This window comes from Lemur catta, chromosome 8, assembly GCF_020740605.2.
Source record: "Lemur catta isolate mLemCat1 chromosome 8, mLemCat1.pri, whole genome shotgun sequence".
Lineage (NCBI taxonomy): Eukaryota > Metazoa > Chordata > Mammalia > Primates > Lemuridae > Lemur > Lemur catta.
The window spans coordinates 51,814,472-51,833,428 of record NC_059135.1 but is presented as its reverse complement, the minus strand read 5'-3'; the positions used below and the strand labels follow the sequence as shown (position 1 = coordinate 51,833,428).

Below are 18,957 nucleotides of genomic sequence, written 5' to 3'. Positions count from 1 at the left end.
AAGTGTGCTGACTTATCTTAAATATGATAAATGCAATGTGCATTATTATAAATCTTAGTTATCAATAGATTTTATTAATATGCAGACAAATTATGTTAATCTTTAATATTGCTCAATTATTAAAATTTTAAAGAAATTTACCCAGATCTCATTCTACTAAGTATACTGCTATCTAAAATTTAGATGTTGAATTAATGTCAGATTTGCACATTTATACATACATTTATATGTAATTTACACTGTCACATGTGTATAGTGCAAATTATTTACTTTCTTATTTATTTATTGTTGTTCCTATGAAAGAAACAAGACTATTTGAATGTGTACATTTCTGCAATACTTAAAGAAATGAGGACAGCACTTGACAGCATAGCAACCATCAGAGAATTAAGCTATATTACAGGAAAGGATATTTTGTTTTATTTTTCTATATTAAAAAAATTCAATATCATGGCTTTTCTTATTCAATAAATTGGATTTTTTTTATTCTTTTAACATTTGATAAGAATTTATTTTAATAATTGATAAGAGTTGTAATTCTTGAGTGACATGCTTCAGTGGGTCAAGGGTCCATCTGAACCATGCTTCAACTTCCTTTGGGTAGTTCTGGAGATCCTAACTTCTCCCTTTTTTGAGTAACCCAACTACTCTAAAGACAGTGATCCACCTAGTCTTTGTTCAGTCCAATTGTTCAGTCTCTACAATGACACCAATGGGCATTTAGTGGATGGGTCCAGCTCTCCCTTATGATTTCATTCTCAAAAATAAAGGCTGTAGTATTAAAACATACCCCTAGAATCCCTTGATAACTCACCATAAACCTGTCATCCCCAAAGATACCCATGTTGTTAACAATACTTGTCCCTAAAAGGTTACATAAAGATTAAAGGAGATAATCTGATTACTCAGCATAATTTCTGATACACAATGACTCAATAAATGTTAGTTATTTCTATTATCATTCTCAGTTTTATAATCCTTAGATATATATACTATTATTTATATATGTGTGTGTGTATATATATATATATATATATATATATATAATAGAAGAGCACTTCGATTTCCTGAGGCCAGAGGAATCCTAGTTAGTAGCACAGCAAAGTCTACACTTAAATCTGCATGTCTTCAGCCTATTCTATCTTTTGGAATAATAATAATAATAATTTCTCAGAAGTACAGAATCTTAAGTCTGAAAAACATCTTGCAGGTTACACAAAAAACCTTAGGCAGAAAATCGTGACAGCTAGAAGGGACCTTGTGGTCACTTATGAAGCTGGATCCTTCATTTTACTACTGAGGCCCAGAGAGGTTAATGACATGGTTAATACAGTATCATTAGTTAAAGTCACACACTAGGGTTCAAATCTGTTTTTCCTAAGATATGCCCAATAAAATAATTGGTTGGATTTTGTGTGTGTGTGTATGAGAGAGAGAGAGAGAGAGAGAAAGAATTATGGGAGAATTAGGATATAATGTGATAATCAAAGCTCTTTTTGAAGTATTTCTGTTTGAGATATAAAGGTAGATCTTTGTGGAAAACAAGTCTCAAAAAGTAAGGAATTAAGAGAGGAAAGGAATAGCAGAAAGAGAGCATCTGAACCAGATACTGTGGATCATTACAAGCTATTACCGAACACTAGCATACAGGACTACAGAAATTCTTTTATGAGTCTTACCACCAGATCAAATGTTAAAGATTCACTATTATTTAAGTACCTTGTTTTAGAGAGAAAAAATAAATTTACCTTAAAAGTTTTTAAGGTAAAAAATTTACCTTAAAATATTTTTGTATGAAATTAAAAGTAAAATATTTAAAACATTTGTTTATAATCTAACATCATTATTATTATTATTATTATTTTTTTTTTTTTTTTGGAGACAGAGTCTTGCTCTGTTGCCCGGGCTAGAGTGAGTGCCGTGGCATCAGCCTAGCTCACAGCAACCTCAAACTCCTGGGCTCAAGCGATCCTACTGCCTCAGCCTCCCGAGTAGCTGGGACTACAGGCATGCGCCACCATGCCCGGCTAATTTTTTCTATATATATTTTTAGTTGGCCAGATAATTTCTTTCTATTTTTAGTGGAGACGGGGTCTCGCTCAGGCTGGTCTCGAACTCCTGACCTTGAGCGATCCACCCACCTCAGCCTCCCAGAGTGCTAGGATTACAGGCGTGAGCCACCGCGCCCGGCCTAACATCATTATTATTTTTAAAAATAAAACACATGGAAAAAACCCACCTGCTTGCAGTAATACTGCTTCCAAATAAAAGCATTTTCACATTCATTCATTAGGCAAAGGCATCTGGGGGGCTTTATCTATCAGGGGACAGAGGGAATTCACTATTCACATTAAAATATGTGGCAATTAGAATGTTATAGCCATAAGATAGCAAAATAGTTCTGGTTTAAGTAACAGATTCAGCTAAGCCATCCTGTGTATGCTGCAGATGGAAATTATGAAAATTCTTTCCCCTCAAAATGCTTTATTAATTTAGAACTGGCAACTCCAAAGCATAGACAAGTTTGACCATTATTACATACAAGGCTAATGTACAAACTTTCTGTACTCGACAAATTCAGAAAAATGTTTCTCTGATATAAAATTTTGTATATTTTAATGATACAGACTATTCTAAGAGAAACAATTGCATATGTTTTTAATTATCCCTAAAGTTAATTAATTTATAAACTTCAACTTTTTATTAGTTATCCTTACTTCTAAAGAAATGTTGATTTTTAGAGCACTAAATATTCTGGAAACAATTTTTTTTTTTATTAAAGGGAAAAAGCCATTTTTACAATAAGCAAAATTCTGAATTTACAAAGTCTATTAAAATGATTCTAGCCTAATCCTAATCAGAACTAAGCAAAAGAAACATTTTTACTTAATTTTTTAAAAAAAGATTACTTAAGATTTATTATTAAAAACATAGCATGCCAAAAAAGAGCACTGGTTACTATCATTAAAGAACAAGATGTCCTGGCAAAAAGAGTTTCTCTCTCTGTACCCTAGTTTCTTTATCTTTTAAAATGAGAATAATCTTCAAGTTTATTTTTTATATTTTGGGTATGAAAGACAAAAATTAGCTTCATGAGCAGATTCATAGTTGTCTTGTTCATTACTGGGCATAGTAGCCCAATTTAGCTACTCAATAAATATTTAAAGAATCAATAAATTTTAAAAAATTAAGGGATTGGTTAAATAATTATTGTGTATAAACACAATGGAACATTATAGAGATATTTAAAATGATAAAGCATAAATACATATATTTACATGGAAAGAATGTTCATAACCTAGTAGTCAATAAAGCAAATTACAAAGTAGTGTATATAAAAGAAACAGTCCCTACCCCCTGACTCTGGAAGGATAAACAGCAGAATATTAGTGGTTATATTATCTGTCAATGGTGTGATTTGGTGTAATATTCATATTCTTATTGCTTTTCATTTTTTATTATTTTTGTAGGCAATGAACACAGATGACTTATATAATAAAAATAAAAAAAATTTACAATAATCTATGTATAAAAAGACTAAAAGAAAATTCTTCAAAATGTAACATCTAGTTGTCTTCAAATGCTGAGGCCATGAGTAATCCCCTTCCTTCTTTCTTTATGTCTTTCAAAGTTTTTACAGAGAACATGTATTCCTTTAATACTAGGGAAAAAAATCTCAAATTCATTAATTAGATATATCAACACAAGACTCATTTTTTAATTTAAGAACAGTTTTAGGTAATATGATTGGACTTCCTAAGAAATATCACCTATATATTGGCATAACATGATGAGTTAGGACAGGTGAAACATTTCTATACTTTTAGAAATTTCTACTACTTTGGCACTCTGGTACTCTCCCCTCTCCCCACGACTATTCCCAGTCCTCCCTGCCTTAAGAAATTCTACACTTCCAGAGAGTGGTCAATAAACCATGCAGAGTTCTACAAGTAGATCACGAGAGAAGACTTTTGAGCCTCTGAGGCCTGCTTGCTTAGAGAGCAATTCAGATTACTGGAGGGCCTACTCTAGTCAAGGTACATGGAAATCAGTTACTAAAATTAATATGTAAATGATTTAATCTTTTCTAAAGAAATTCAAGTGAAGTCAAGGTTTTGCCTATATTAACATTCCTCATTCACTTTCATTCCAGTAGGTTTTTCTGAGGGCAACAGTAGGAAAGTTATAACCATTTCTGCAGGAATTTTACACAACCAATGATCCACCACTGGAGGTTGTTACCTAAGAGAACACCACTCTTCACCAGGGACTGGGCAGAGGAGAACTCTAGTCTACAGGACTGTTGAGTGGGATGCACCTATATGGGTTCAAGGATTATAGGGAGAGAAATCTAAATGCTGAAGTGGTGTTTGATAGGGAATTCTGGAATCATACCACTGCCATAATTTTCCCATTTGAGTGAGACTGGGAGAGGGGAGCAGCAGAAATGGTAGTTTTTTTTCACTGTGGTACCTGGTACCATGTGGTACAATTCACACTCAGAGAGTAGAGCCCTTGGGGCTGAGTGCGTTTGGCTCAGGTCCAAGATCCCAGCAGTGCAAAGGGGCTCTTCCTCCAGGTATCTAGGAATCCTCCCTCACTGTGTACTCAAATTTACTCAAGCATTTATTATGAATTAAAAGGTGAAGAGTCCCTAATGATAGGACTGAAACCTTCAACAAGTTATATTGTCTTGCAATCACTACTATACACCTATAATTCCTTTGTTGTTCATATTTCCCTAAGAAACATGACCTGAGAAATTTTACACTCAAAAATCAGAGATAAGGTAGGTACTTTTTTTTTTTTTTTTTTTTTTTTTGAGACAGAGTCTCACTTTGTTGCCCGGGCTAGAGTGAGTGCCGTGGCATCAGCCTAGCTCACAGCAACCTCAGACTCCTGGGCTTAAGCGATCCTACTGCCTCAGCCTCCCGAGTAGCTGGGACTACAGGCATGCGCCACCATGCCCAGCTAATTTTTTTTCTATATATATTTTAGTTGGCCAGATAATTTATTTCTATTTTTAGTAGAGACGGGGTCTCACTCAGGCTGGTCTCGAACTCCTGACCTCGAGCGATCCACCCGCCTCGGCCTCCCAGAGTGCTAGGATTACAGGCGTGAGCCACCGCGCCCGGCCAAGGTAGGTACTTAAAGATAACTAGATTATTTATTTATTTATTTATTTTTTGAGACAGAGTCTCACTTTGTTGCCCCAGCTATAGTGAGTGCCGTGGTGTCAGCCTAGCTCACAGCAACCTCAAACTCCTGGGCTTAAGCGATCCTACTGCCTCAGCCCCCCGAGTAGCTGGAACCACAGGCACGCGCCACCATGCCCGGCTAATTTTTTCTATATATATTTTTAGTTGGCCAGATAATTTTTATTTCTATTTTTAGTAGAGACGGGGTCTCGCTCAGGCTGGTCTTGAACTCCTGACCTCAAGCGATCCACCCGCCTCGGCCTCCCAGAGGGCTAGGATTACAGGAGTGAGCCACCACACCCAGCCAAATTATATATTTATAATAAATAAAACAAAGAAAGATGAAGGGAATGAGTACTCCAAATGTGAAAAACTAAAACATTACATAAGATGTCACCTGTCATACCAATTAAAAAAATTTTTGTCCTGATAGAAATCCTGTCAGTGGCTGCAGTAGGGACAGGGGTAGGGGTGGGATTTTTCTATAAAGGGGGATAAGGAAACTTTCTGGGGTAATAAAATGTTCTAAATTTTGATTGTAGTATTGGTTACATAGGTATATACATTTGTCAAAACTCATCAAACTGTACGCATTTTATTATATGTAAATTATACCTGAATAAAGTTGACTTTGAAAAAATTTTTGGAAATGTAAAGATATGGGCTCATTTGTAGAGTTTCCATATTATAAGGAAAAAGAGAACTTTCTCAAAGGAGAGGGGACTACAGCTTTTTTCTCACTATGAATTTGGGAAGCTGCCCAAAGCCATTATAAAGTTAATAAGCCAACTATACCCAGAACAAGGATCCCTTCCTGTTGAGTGGGTGAAAGGAAGAGAGGTGTAAATCTCTTAAGAAGGTGCTAAACAATCTGCAGCTAGTAGAAAACCCTCTATTTTTGCAGGGAAAATTTACAGTAAGGTGATCTTTTACCAAACATTGCTGGTAAATAAGTACAAGCAGTAACTTAGAAATTATCAAGGAAAATGTTTCAGTTGGATGAGATGTAAAATTTAAGAATGTAAATTAGGGCATCAGCAAACCTATAGCATTTAGTGAATTTTCCCTGAATGGTTTCTAAGGAAATAGAGGACATAGGGCTGATTCATTTAAGTTACCGACAAACCACATTGAAAATAACGTAGCATCACACTTAAAGGAGACATGTGAAAAAGGGCAAGATTAGTAGCCATTACAGATGTCTGTAATTTCTTGTTGAAATCTAATTATTGCAATATAATGTTGAGGTCTGAGCATTTCTGACCGGTTGTAGTAACCTGATAGAGGCTCCAAAAGAGTGAGGGACTAATTTATGAGGCCACATAAAAACAATTAAGTTCTCAAAACTTAAGTAAAGGCTCAGGGGCGTGGCTATGACTGTCCACTCTCTGAGGGGTACAAATACTAGGGGAAAAGAGAAATGTTTCCAAATGAAAAAGGGAAATATGATGGAGCAAAAAGCACAAGATGAAAATTACAGATGCTAATCAATGAGCACGAAGAGGGAACAGAGCAAGATGGAAGAATAGAAACCTCTAGCCTTCATCCCTCTGCACAAACACCAAATTCAACAACTATCCATGCAAACTAGCATCTTCAGAAGAACAAAAAATCAGGTGAGCAATCATACTACCTGGTTTTAATATCATATCAAGGAAAGAGGCACTGAAGAGGACAGAAAAGACAGTCTTGCATTGCCTGTGCCACCCCTCCCCCATCTCCCTGCAGCAACCTGCCAGGACACTGAGAGGAGAGAGAATCTGTGTGGTGGGAGTTGGGGGTGGGTGGGGTGGGTGGAGAGTGAAGTGATCGTGGGACTTTGCATTGAAACTCAGGGCCGCCCTGGCACAGGGGAACACAGCACAGAGCAGAATTCTGTTGGTGCCCACAGAAGGTGCATTTAGACCAGCGTGGCCAGAGAGAAATCCTCTGCCCCTGAGTCCGAGTTCCAGCTAGCCCCACCACTGGCAGAAAAAGAGCAACCTGGGGCCTGGTCTAAATTTGTAAGATAGTCAGGCCATAAGGGCTGCAGTCCTTGGGCAATTCCTGTGGCTGTGCTGGCTTGGTGCCAGTGGATTTGGGGTGCACATGACCCAGTGAGACACCAGCAGTGGTGGCCAAGCCAGTGCCTGTGTCACCCTGTGCCCACAAGTATAGGCAATGTGGCTCAGGGAGTCTTCCTCCACTTAGGGAAAGAAAAGGGAAGAGTTCAGAGGACTTAGTTTTGCAATTTGGGGACCAGCTCAGCCACAGTAAAATAAAGTACCAAGCAGACTCCTGAAGCCTCTGACTCTAGGCTTTAGGCCCTGGAAGGCATTTCTGGACCCACTCTAGGCCAGAAGGAAACATGCTGCCCTGAAGGGAGGGACCCAGGCCTGGCAGGATTTACCACCTGCTGACTAAAGAGTCCTTGGGCTTTGAATAATCATCAGAGGTAGCTGGGCAACAGTCACCACAGGCACTGGGTGAGACTGGGCTGGCTTCTGGTGTGACCTGGTATTGGTGGCCACAAGGTAGTACCCACATCACCCCTCCCCCAACTCCAGCAGCCCAGAACAAAGAGTGAGGGAAGAGAGTGAGAAACTTTGCCTGGTAATCCAGGGAATTCTCCCATATCTTACCCTAGTCCATTGAGGCAGTACCACCAGGAGTCTGCAAAGAGCCACAGCATTACTGGGCTTCGGGCACCCCCAGTGCTGATATGGCTGCAGTGATCACAACTCCCAATTCCCTTTGAATACCTGAAAGCCTTCTCAAGAAGGAGAGGTTCAAACAAGCCCAGACTGCAAAGATCAAAGTAAATACCTAACATTTCAATGCCCAGACATCAAGGAACATCTACACAAGCATCAAGAACACCCAGGAAAACATGACTTCATCAAAGGAACTAAATAAGGTACCAGTGACCAATTTGGAGTGATGGAAATATATGAGCTTTCAGATAAAGAATTCAAAACAGCTGTCCTGAAGAAGCTCAATGAACTTCAAGACAACACAGAGGAGGAATTCAGAAGCCTATTCGAGAAATTTAACAGATTGAAATTAAAAAAAAATCAAGCAGAAATTCCAGAGCTTAAGAATTCAACTGACAAACTGAGAAATGCATCAGAGTCTCTCAAAAGCAGAACTGACCAAGCAGAAGAGAGAATCAGGGAGACTGAAGACAGGCTATTTGAAAATACACAGTCAGAAGAGAAAAAAGAAAGAAGAATAAAGAAGCATGCCTACAAGATCTAGAAAATAGCCTTAAAAGGACAAACCTAAGACTTATTGGCCTTAAAGAGAAAGTAGAGAAAGAGATTAGGGTAGAAAGTTTATTCAAAGAAATAGTAACAGAGAACTTTCTAAACCTAGAGAAAGATAACAACATTCAGGTACAACAAAGTCATAGAACACTGAGCAGATTTAACCCAAATAAGACTACCTCAAGGCATTTAATAATCAAGCTCCCAAAGGTCACAGATAAGGAAAAAGGTCCTAAGGGAAGCAAGAAAAAAGAAAAAAATAACATATAAAGGAGCTCCGATACATCTGGCAGTAGACCTCTCGGTGGAAACCTTACAGCTCAAGAGAGAGTGGCATGACATATTGAAAGGGCTGAAGGAAAAAAACCTTAACACTTAACCCTAGAATATTATATCCTGCAAAAATATCCTTCAAACATGAAGGAGAAATAAAGACTTTCCCAGAAAAATAAAAGCTGATGGATTTTATCAACATTAGACCTGTCCCACAAGAAATGCTGAAAGGAGTTCTTCAATCTGAAAGAAAAGGACATTGATTAACAATAAGAAATCATCTGAAGGTATACAACCAACTGGTAACAGTAAGTACACAAATATGGAATACTCTATTGCTGTAACTGTGGTGTATAAACCACTTATATCTTATGTAGGAAGACTAAAAGACAAACCTATCAAAAATAACTATTAATACAAAAACATTTTGATAGATAGTATAAAAAATGGATGGGAAACAAAAAGTTAAAAAGTGGGGGGGGAGATGGAGTTAAAGGATAGAATTTGTTAGATTTCTCTTTGTAAGCAGAGTTGTCATATGTTTAAAAAAATTGGTTATGAAATGTTTTTTGCAAGCCTCATGGTAATCTCAAATCAAAAAACCTATAACAGATAAACAAAAACTAAAAAGCAAGAAATTAAAACACAGTATCAGAGAAAATCACTTGTAACAAAGGAAGACAGGAAGGAAGTAAGACAGGACCACAAAACCACCAGAAATCAAATAATAACATGGCAGTAGTAAGTCTTACCTATCAATAATAACACTGATTGTGAATGGACTAAACTCTCCAATCTAAAGACACAGAGTGGCTGAATGGATGAAAAAACAAGAGCCAACCGTGTGTTGTCTGCAAGAGACACACTTCAACTATAAAGACACTCACAGACTGAAAATAAAGGGATGGGAAAAGATTTTCCATGCAAATAGAAACCAAAAAAGAGCAGGAATAGCTATATTTATAAAATAGATTTCAAGACAAAAACTGTAAAAAGAGATAAAGAAGGTCATTATACATACCCAACACTGGAGCACCCAGACATACAAAGCAAATTATTAACAGAGCTAAAAAGAGGGATAGACCCCAATACAATATAGTTGGAGACCTCAACATTCCACTGTCAGCATTGGACAGATCATCCAGACAGAAAATCAACAAAGAAACATTGGACTTAATCTGCACTATCGACCAAATGGACCTAACAGACATTTACAGAACGTTTCATCCAACAGCTGAAGACATATTCTTCTCCTCAGGTCATGGATCACTCTCAACGTTAGGCCATATGTTAGGCCACAAAACAAGTCTTAAAAACTTCAAAAAAATTGAAATCGTATCAAGTATTTTCTCTCACCACAATGGAATAAAACTAGAAATCAGCAACAAAAGGAACACTTGAAAATATAATCATGGAGCATGAGATCTAAGGCAAGGACTTACTACAACTAGAGAGCTGATTCTTTTAGAATTGCCCGCAAAGTTAGTTTGAGAGTAACATGGCCTAGGCCAGATTAACTGCTTGATAGTCTCATCTTGCTTTATACCCCCAAATGGTGTTAGCCTCCTAAAGCTACCAGAGTCGGTTCCTGTTTCGAAAGGTTAAATGGATGGAAATTCTGCCAACAGTGATCATATCCCCACCAAAACGCTAAAGACTCTGAAATAGCAATTGTGAAAGAATTTCTAATAGCTTCCTTTCCAATCCTCAAATCAGTAATTTAAGTGATTTTATTTGTTTAAATGGCCCAGATACAAGAAATCTTCCAAAACTGCAGCTGGCTTGGAAAATTACAATTTGGTCTTCTGTTGGCCTGGTTCTTTGGAGCTGAGGAACTGATGTTTATCTTCCATCTTTCCTCTTTCCATCTGGTTTTCCCTAATAGCTTTCAATTACTAATCTTTTCTGTGGGTGATAAGATGGATGAGATTCACACAAATAATTTCCTGGGCCCCATTTGAGTTTTCTTTAATAATTACTGCATGGTATTCCCTGGTGGGGTCTAAATGGTCCCCATACACGAATGACAGCTGTGAGCTCAGGGAGACACCACTTGCCATCTTGGTTTCCTAGATATATTCCTGAAGAGGTGCATCTAGCCACCACCCTTACAAACTCTTTCATGACATAAAGACACATTTTTTTTTTTTTACACCTAAGATGCTTTAACTGTGGGATGAGGAATGGCTCTCTCCACTCCCAAGAACACTCTAAGGATTCTGAGTTCTTAAAAGGGAAAAATATATAGTAGCAAATCAAGTTGAATTATTATAATTTCCTTTCTCAGTCTCAGGACTGATTTCTATTAGGGCCTTGGCTTTGGCTGAATTCATAAAATATACTCATTTATTTGTTGATTTATTTAGCCAGTTAACAATTGTTTATATAAAACTCACGGTGCAGAATTGGAAGAGAAACAATACTGAGGGACTGGGGTGGAATGCCAGAATTTCATATTAATTTCTGATCTATGATTCTGAAAAATCCATTTTCTTACCTACAAAAGTGTTTCCTGTGATCTGCAAACTCAAATCTAAGTGAGTCTAACTTAGTATTTGTTGAACTCCTGTGATCCTATACAGATGATACAGGCAGCTTGCCTCCTGCTCTCAAGATGCTAAGTGTTACTAAATAGGTAGAAATAATGAAACATTAAAATGTAAGTTCTTTGAGGCATGGCTTAAATCTTGTATATCTTTTCTTCTTTCCAGAGCCTAGCCTGTTTCCTTGCAAATAGGAGGCATGCAATAAATGCTGAATTAAATGCAATTAATTTTGATAGGAGATGAGTTAGGTCAGGAGACTGAAGAAGAAATGGGGACAATATTCCTGCCTTGCTCTTGTTTAAATTCCAACATAGCTTACGAATATCAAGGAGAAATTGTTTATATGGATGACTCATGGAAGACTATTTAGAAAATGAAATGTGAAGATATTAAAGGCAAAGGAAGGACAGGGTTTGCCCAGCTGTGGGAGTCAAGAAAATAGGTAGACTTAAGGGAAATCTGAGTGATCTTAATGGGCTCAACATGGAGTTCAGGTTCAATAAAAGTTCACTGACAGGCATAGAAGCAGAAGGCTTTATTCGTCTTACATTCAGGGAAAGTAGTTAAAATATCGGTCTATTCTAAAGTGCCAATACAACAGGAAAATAATAATTTTGTCCTTAACAGTCATTCGAATATTATTGAGCAAAGACATATGCTTCCTGATTAGAGATAAATAGATCTATCATTGTATTATTAAAAGAGAAACTCTACTTTCTTGATGAAACAATTAGGAGCCTTTTGATATTATCTTGCGAACTTAAAGGGCAGTTCAAGCATTGACAAGATGGATCTTGAAGAGAAACCTGAACATGCTGTTTCTAGCAAAAGCTAGGGTAATAGTACTCAGACCCGTGAAGGAGTATCTAGTTGGTGACTGCTCTGATCCCAGAGAGCAATGATTCTTCCTTACACTTATAAGGAAGGCTGGATTATGAAATCTCATTAATATTCCTACCCACCAGCGTATGGCATCCATAATTCCCATTTTAGAGACTGCGGCAAATTGAGACTTTGGAAGGTTAAGGGCTTGCTCAAGATCACACAGACTAATATATACTGACCATGTAGACATTTTTTTTTTTTTAAATCTTTACTTGATTTCTTAAGGAGAATGTTTACAGAGGATAAGCCCACTATGAGAAGTTCTGTGCAGAAATTGTAGTCTTCCTCCTAAATTACTAAACTGGCTTTTTAATGCAAATCAGTGACCCAGCACACCGCAATTCTCTAAGGGCCTGTTGTTCACCTTGAGACAACTGATCTTAACCTCGAGCAAGCAAACAGTGGAGACTTGGGCATGTAAAATTAACTGGGGGAGAGAGAGAAGCAAGTGGATAAAAGAAGAGCTAAGAAGAACAAAAAGATGAGCACAGCTTGAGCATGAACAAAGAATGACCAAAAAAAGCCCCAAAGGACTGGGAAAGCACAAAATCATGAAATCAACACGGTTTTCTGCAGACTGCTTCATGCCACTGGCTCCTCTGGTATTGTTACTTTTATTCATAATTAAGTGTGGCCCTCCTGCTGATTTCTACATTGATATTATGTGGATACAGATAATGTGCTATGTGTTTTTTAAAGCAAAGTAAAAACATTTATAAGAGTTGCTTTGTGAGAGACTAAGCTAATTAACAAACCAGACTGCCAGTGCCCCTTTTGCTATTCTAGAAGACAAAGATGCCCATCATTTCATGAAGGTATCCAAAGATAAGCAGTTATGGCAATTTTGGGCAGAGACCCAATTACATTTCAACTTCAAATTTCACAAGGCTTTTCAATACATATGCAGTCTGGTGATCCCAAAGAAGTCTTTAAAAATGGAATTTAAACGTAAAAGAAATTCCTTTAAAATTAATTAATATGACAATGCATCAAGCATTGCATTCATTTCAAACTTATAGGGGAAGAAAAATAATGCATCAAGCATTGCATTCATTTCAAACTTATAGGGGAAAAAAAATATATACACACAGACACACATAGGTTACTTAGTGTGTTGAAGTTCCCTAAAACCAAAAAATTCATTTCGCATACCCTTGCCATTACAGGCGTCCTTATATGAAACAGGTTTAGAGCTTAGATAACTAAATTCAGAAGTAAAGAAATTCTGTCTAGATTCAGAGTTCTGGCTCACAGTATAGCTTCTGACAGGCAAATTACATATATATTTATGATAGTTTATATTATTAACAGTTATATGAGACATTTCTAAAGTATGGTTTTAGAAGATTAAAATTATATTATTAAGTGTAAAATTGTCATAAAAACTATCGCATTCAGCCACTGGTCAAGTATCTGTTGAAGTAAACTTATTATATTCACTACTTGAAATAAGAAACTATTCAAATACAGCTCCAAGATAAATAAATAGAAGTAACTAATAAAAGTTGTGCTCTTGGCCAGTCTGGACTGCTAAATTAAGCCATTTTAGAAGAGAAGGAAATCTGGCTTCTCAACATGCTGCAATTTCATGATTAAATGTATCTCAATTTCAAAAAATTTTTAAATTTCCAACTGATATTTCAAGCTGAGGAAGCAACTTAAACAGTTAATAAGAAAAATGACATAGCTATCAATGGAAAACATGTTTTTCCCCCACAATAGCCCACCAGATTTCCTAGGGACAAGTAAGCCTCTTCAGGATTCACTTCCTGTGGCAAAAACGGTTCAGGACCACAAAACCATCCTGTCAGCCTTTCACAAAACTCAGATGCATAACATATACCTTAAGGACTGGAAAAAACAAACAAAAACACCTGGAATTCTCATCTTTCAATTTTAAAACAAAGAAAGACCTTAAGAGATTATCTGGTTCAAAATTTCCCAGGGTGGGTTTCATTAAACATTTTTCAAAAATTGTTTTTAATAATGGTGGGTTGATTCCAATAAGTTTGGGAGCACTTTTGGAGAGTCATAATCACATTAGGTCATTAACAATAGTAAGGCCTATAGAAAAGAAACAGGCTTTTGAAAAAAATTAATTTTCATCAAACCTATTTGAGCACAGAATCCTTTTTGTAGTATTTATTAAAATCCTGGGAAATTAATGTTTTGGAGAAAACCCCTTATCTTGTACAGAGAAACTCAAGGCCAGACAGGTTAGAGGACTGTCCCAAGGTCATACAATTAGTTGGGAGATAAGCTAAAAACAGATCTCATTCTTTCAAGACCCCCCTACGGTGTACTTTTTAGTACTGTGTTCTTTCTCTCCTGTAACACCTACACTTCTAGAAGCATCAGACTATAAGAACCACATCTTGGAGACCATCTAGTGCAAAGCCTTCCTAAAAAGGTAGGGAAATACAGTTTCAGAAAAGTGAAGCAGTTTGCCCAAAGTGACACATAAAATCCATTCTCATAGTAAACTAGAATCTAGCTCTGAATTCGAACCCTAGTCTCTTTTCTATAATAGCATACTAATTTCTGCAAAGCCAACGCTTTTTGCCTCTGAGGTAAATGAGTCATGGACAAGATGGGTTTTAGCTATTAAGGACCCATTAAATATTTATTAAACTATACTGTGTCAGTAGGTATTTTAAATCAATGAAATATGATTGTCTTTACTTACAAATGTCATCCACTGTGACAGGGAATCAATGTTTCAAGCTGTTGAACAGGCCATCAACCCTGTCCTGTTGGATGACACCTGTAAATAAAATAAATCTATTTTTGAGTGAGTAGATTTTAAGCCAACTAGATTTAAGATGCATGCAGTTTAAAGCAAACAGTAACTTTTCAAATGATTCTTAATTATGTACTGCTAGAGAGATACTTCCCAGTGCTAACCATTTCACTTGAAGTAGCTACTGCTGGCCATCAGCACAAGAGAATCCAGGGTATTCAACATGTAATGTTGCTAGACTACACAGGGATTATGGCTCCTAGAGCCAAAAGGGTCCTCTAAGCATTATCTACCTCAGTTTCCTGCCTCTGTGAATATTATTTTCACTTTGTAGGAGGGACAACCAAAACATTGTGAAGTTAAAATGACCAGCCTAACGTTAAATATTAATAGCTAAGTATCTTTAGCTAAACTCCCCTGGTGTTGAAAAGTACATATATAACACATTAGCAAAGGTTATCATTAGGCTGACCAACTTTGAAACACTCACATGTACACATTTTAAAATATTTCACAAATGTTGACTTAGAATATTCTAGCACATCTGCAGAGAATATATTGTCAGTATTAGATATTTAAATATAAGCATTACTGAAAAATGCCATGGATGGAAAATCAACCAACAGTGAGAAAATGAGAACTAGACAGTGAAAAGAACAATATTAAATATAGCATGCATTTGGGATTCTAAATTCTGGCTACTTCCAAACAAGATTTTTGGTTCCTAACAAATATGAGTATATGAAAAACCATTTTTTACAAATTTTCTACAGTCTGTAATTTGAAATGTTGGTTCCTCTGCAGCCACAAAATGCCAATCTAAGTAAGATCTGCCAGAAACTAAAATTTGGGCTGGACAATGAACATTCTAAATTTCCACTCTGACCCTAAATACTCCCAGATAAGTGGAAGTATTTTAGGATGCTGCCTTGAGGTAATATGGCTGTTATATAATCATTACCACCAAACTCATATTATGAGTGCCTACTATGTGTCAAACACTGAGCATTTTACACATACTATCTCACTCAATCCTCACAACTTGACTTAATTATTATAATTTTACAAGGAAGACAATCAAAACACAGAGAAATTAAGTAACTTGCACAGAAATCTATTTGGTGACAGAATCTAAGCTCAAAATCTTTATTTAATCTAGCAACTGAAGATTCTTGAAAATATAAAAAAGAATTTTAACACAGTTCCAATTAGAATAAATAAAAGTCCCCCAATTAAATCTCACACAAGATAAAATATCAGGAAAATCTTTTACTTTTTTCTTAGAAGAGGCTGGGGACTTTTCAGAAGTAAAATAAACTTAATGCCAAGGAATTGAAACTTTTGAACTCAACCTGAAATATATTACAATTAAAATATGACAACTGAAAAACTTAAGTATAAAAGACAACCTGTCTTTTATAATTAAAGAAAAGTAAACCTTCCTGATTCAATTACTTAGCAGTCCATAAAGAGACAAATCTTCCTCTTACTTAAGACTGACTGATTCCCCAAATAGTGTAATAGTTATTAATAAACTGAATTTACTCATGCATATTAAAATATATATTAAATAAATATATATTATATATATATATATAAAATCTTGCTAAAGAACTATTGATAAAGTGAATTATCTTAAAGGAAAACAAAAAGTAATCCAGATAGATAATGTGACCCCCTCAATTACTTATGTAATAATATTAATAATTATCTTTCCATAACTATTAAGTTACAATTCTCACCAATCCCCTGAACTTTTTCACTAGGGCCATTTTCCAACATATTTTAAAGACTATGAAACTGATAAAATAGAAAACAATCAAGAGTACAAAAATATACCTGGCATATTTTAACTGAACAAGAATTAGATATATGCAAAGCTCAGCAGCATAGAAATTAGACATTAAGAGAAATGCATATACTTTTCAAAGCACTGTGGAGAAATCAATCTCTTCCAGAAATAATGGCTTTTGTAAAAGAACCCCAAAGAGAAAAAGATAAAGTGTGGTTTCATGGTAGCTTACCCTTTTCTCTGATACCCCATCCTGGCCTGTAGGATCTCTCTCATCATGTGTCTCTTTCAGGACTGGCATATGTTTTTTGTATGCTGGCTCTCTGTTTAAGGTTGTGTATCCTATGTGCTCATAAATTGGGTTTATCGTCATCTTGGCAATGTATTCTGCTGCCTTGGTTTCAATATAGAGAGTAATCAAGCCATCAGTCACCAGATCGTGGATGGACTCAAAGCGTTTCTCCCCAACAAAGTGCTTTCCATCGTAGTAGAGCCTGAAGTTTCTGGTTTGACTTCCAAATCTGCCTCAATGAAATGGGAAAGATGTTTTTAAGAAAAGTAAGCAAGTGAATTCTTTCTGGAAAAAAAAAAACAAAAAAAAAAAACTACTGCTTTGTTTGTGTGTCTTCTTTGTTTGTTTAAATAAGCTGTGGCTAATCTCTGTGAATCATCTGGAATATATAAAATTAAACTTTTGAACACAAGGAATGAACTTGCAATAACTAGGGATAAATAGCCAAAAGCATGCCGACCCTAGAAGGAAGAATTTGTTCTGATTTGTCTTTTTAAGCCACTTCATTATGCCTGTAGGAAAAAGAAGGGAAAATAAACCTCACACTCTATTAAAAAACACAGTCAGTATTCAAGTGGCCACTCTACACTATATGAAATTTCTATATTAACATTTTTTTCAAGTTGATCAATAAAAGTATTCAATGTACTTTAGACTTCAGCATTCATCCCTTTTAATAGGAAAGCTCCATTTAGGGCTCACCTGATTACGATGCCAGCAATCATTTAAAGTCGAGTTGACCCCAGAATCTGAGCCATGTAGGGCAGGATGGCACAGAAACATACTTTTGCTGTTTCTGGCCACAGGCCAAGGACTTGTTGTTCCCTTTGTACATAGTCATTCTTCTGTGTCTGCTGGTTAAGTCTGTGCAAGAAATGTTTGCAATATATAGGGCATACAAGTCATAAACATCAGACTAGAAATTCTGTTTTCAATTTTAAGTCATGTTTTGATGACATGCTTTAACAACGGAGAAGAGTGGTTTCATTTTATGATTATTTCAGTATTTGGTTTCCTGCAGCAAATCTCAGAAAGGGACCCAAGTTAACATGATTACTATCAGTATCTTTGCAAGAAGATAGATACAGGCAAGAAAATGCACTGACTTCAATCAAAAGGCACCAAGATCTGCCAGTGGCACAGTCTCCTAAAGGCAACCCTGAGTGAGCCTAATTAAAAACTAAACATATCAGGAAGGTTTATTTAATTTCATTGTTAAAAATACACAGCACAGAGATTAACTAAAATACTAAAATAATCATTGTTTAAGTAAAATGTTAAATGGGACTACAAACTTGTTATGCAATAATATTATTCTGGTATAGGTTATATTCCAAATGGATAGGAGGTAGAAACATCTTAATGTGCTCTTAAAAAAGGAAACAATTTTTTTTTATAATGGCCTGAGGCATCTCTATTTCTGTGGTTCAAATGAGACTTTAATAATTAATCTAGAATCCAACATACTATATATATTGGCCCTTCTAACATATAATTTATCCATTTTTTGGTTCTTTAAAAGCAACCAAATTTTGATTTACATTCAAGTAAATTATCCATATAATTGTACTCTCCATTTTCCTCTAATGTTAAAGACATATTTCTCCCAAGTAAATTTTCCCTATAATGTAACTCTAAAACTTAAGAAAGTAAAATTTCTACACCAAAGTTTAAATATAAAGACTTTTCAGTTTAATACACTGCTTTCATCATCTCTTTTTTCTCATATAAATTATCTGCCATTTAAAAATAATCATGGAAAGCTATTTCATAATTTTTATAAGGCTATAAATAAACACACAAAGCATTGTTTATCATTAAGTCCCTTTATATTTCATTTGTATCAGAGGCATTTCAGTGAGGGCTCAGACAATTCTACTCCTGCTGGGGCTTTTAATTTTACAGTAGGCATTTCCACAGTGGATAGGGCACTTAAGGGCAATTCAAGCAATGGTGTCAGTTACTTGTCGCTCAACTGTCCTCTGA

General features: G+C 36.0%; 1 protein-coding gene across 3 annotated transcripts in view; it reads right to left on the bottom strand.

Annotated features, from left to right (window-relative positions):
• The window catches only part of CHN1 (chimerin 1), a 187,490-nt gene that overhangs the window by 65,627 nt on the left and 102,906 nt on the right, over positions 1-18,957 (bottom strand). Inside the window, exons 1-2 of one of the 3 annotated variants that reach the window (XM_045558933.1) lie at positions 17,674-17,707; positions 16,912-17,200 (exon numbers count right to left, since the gene is read on the bottom strand). In XM_045558933.1, the coding sequence (XP_045414889.1) occupies positions 16,912-17,200; positions 17,674-17,696 (312 nt within the window). In that variant the 5' untranslated portion in view covers positions 17,697-17,707. Of the gene's footprint in view, positions 1-14,833; positions 14,913-16,911; positions 17,201-17,673; positions 17,708-18,957 lie in introns of those variants that run through there. The other 2 variants (XM_045558932.1, XM_045558934.1) reach the window with 2 other exon arrangements.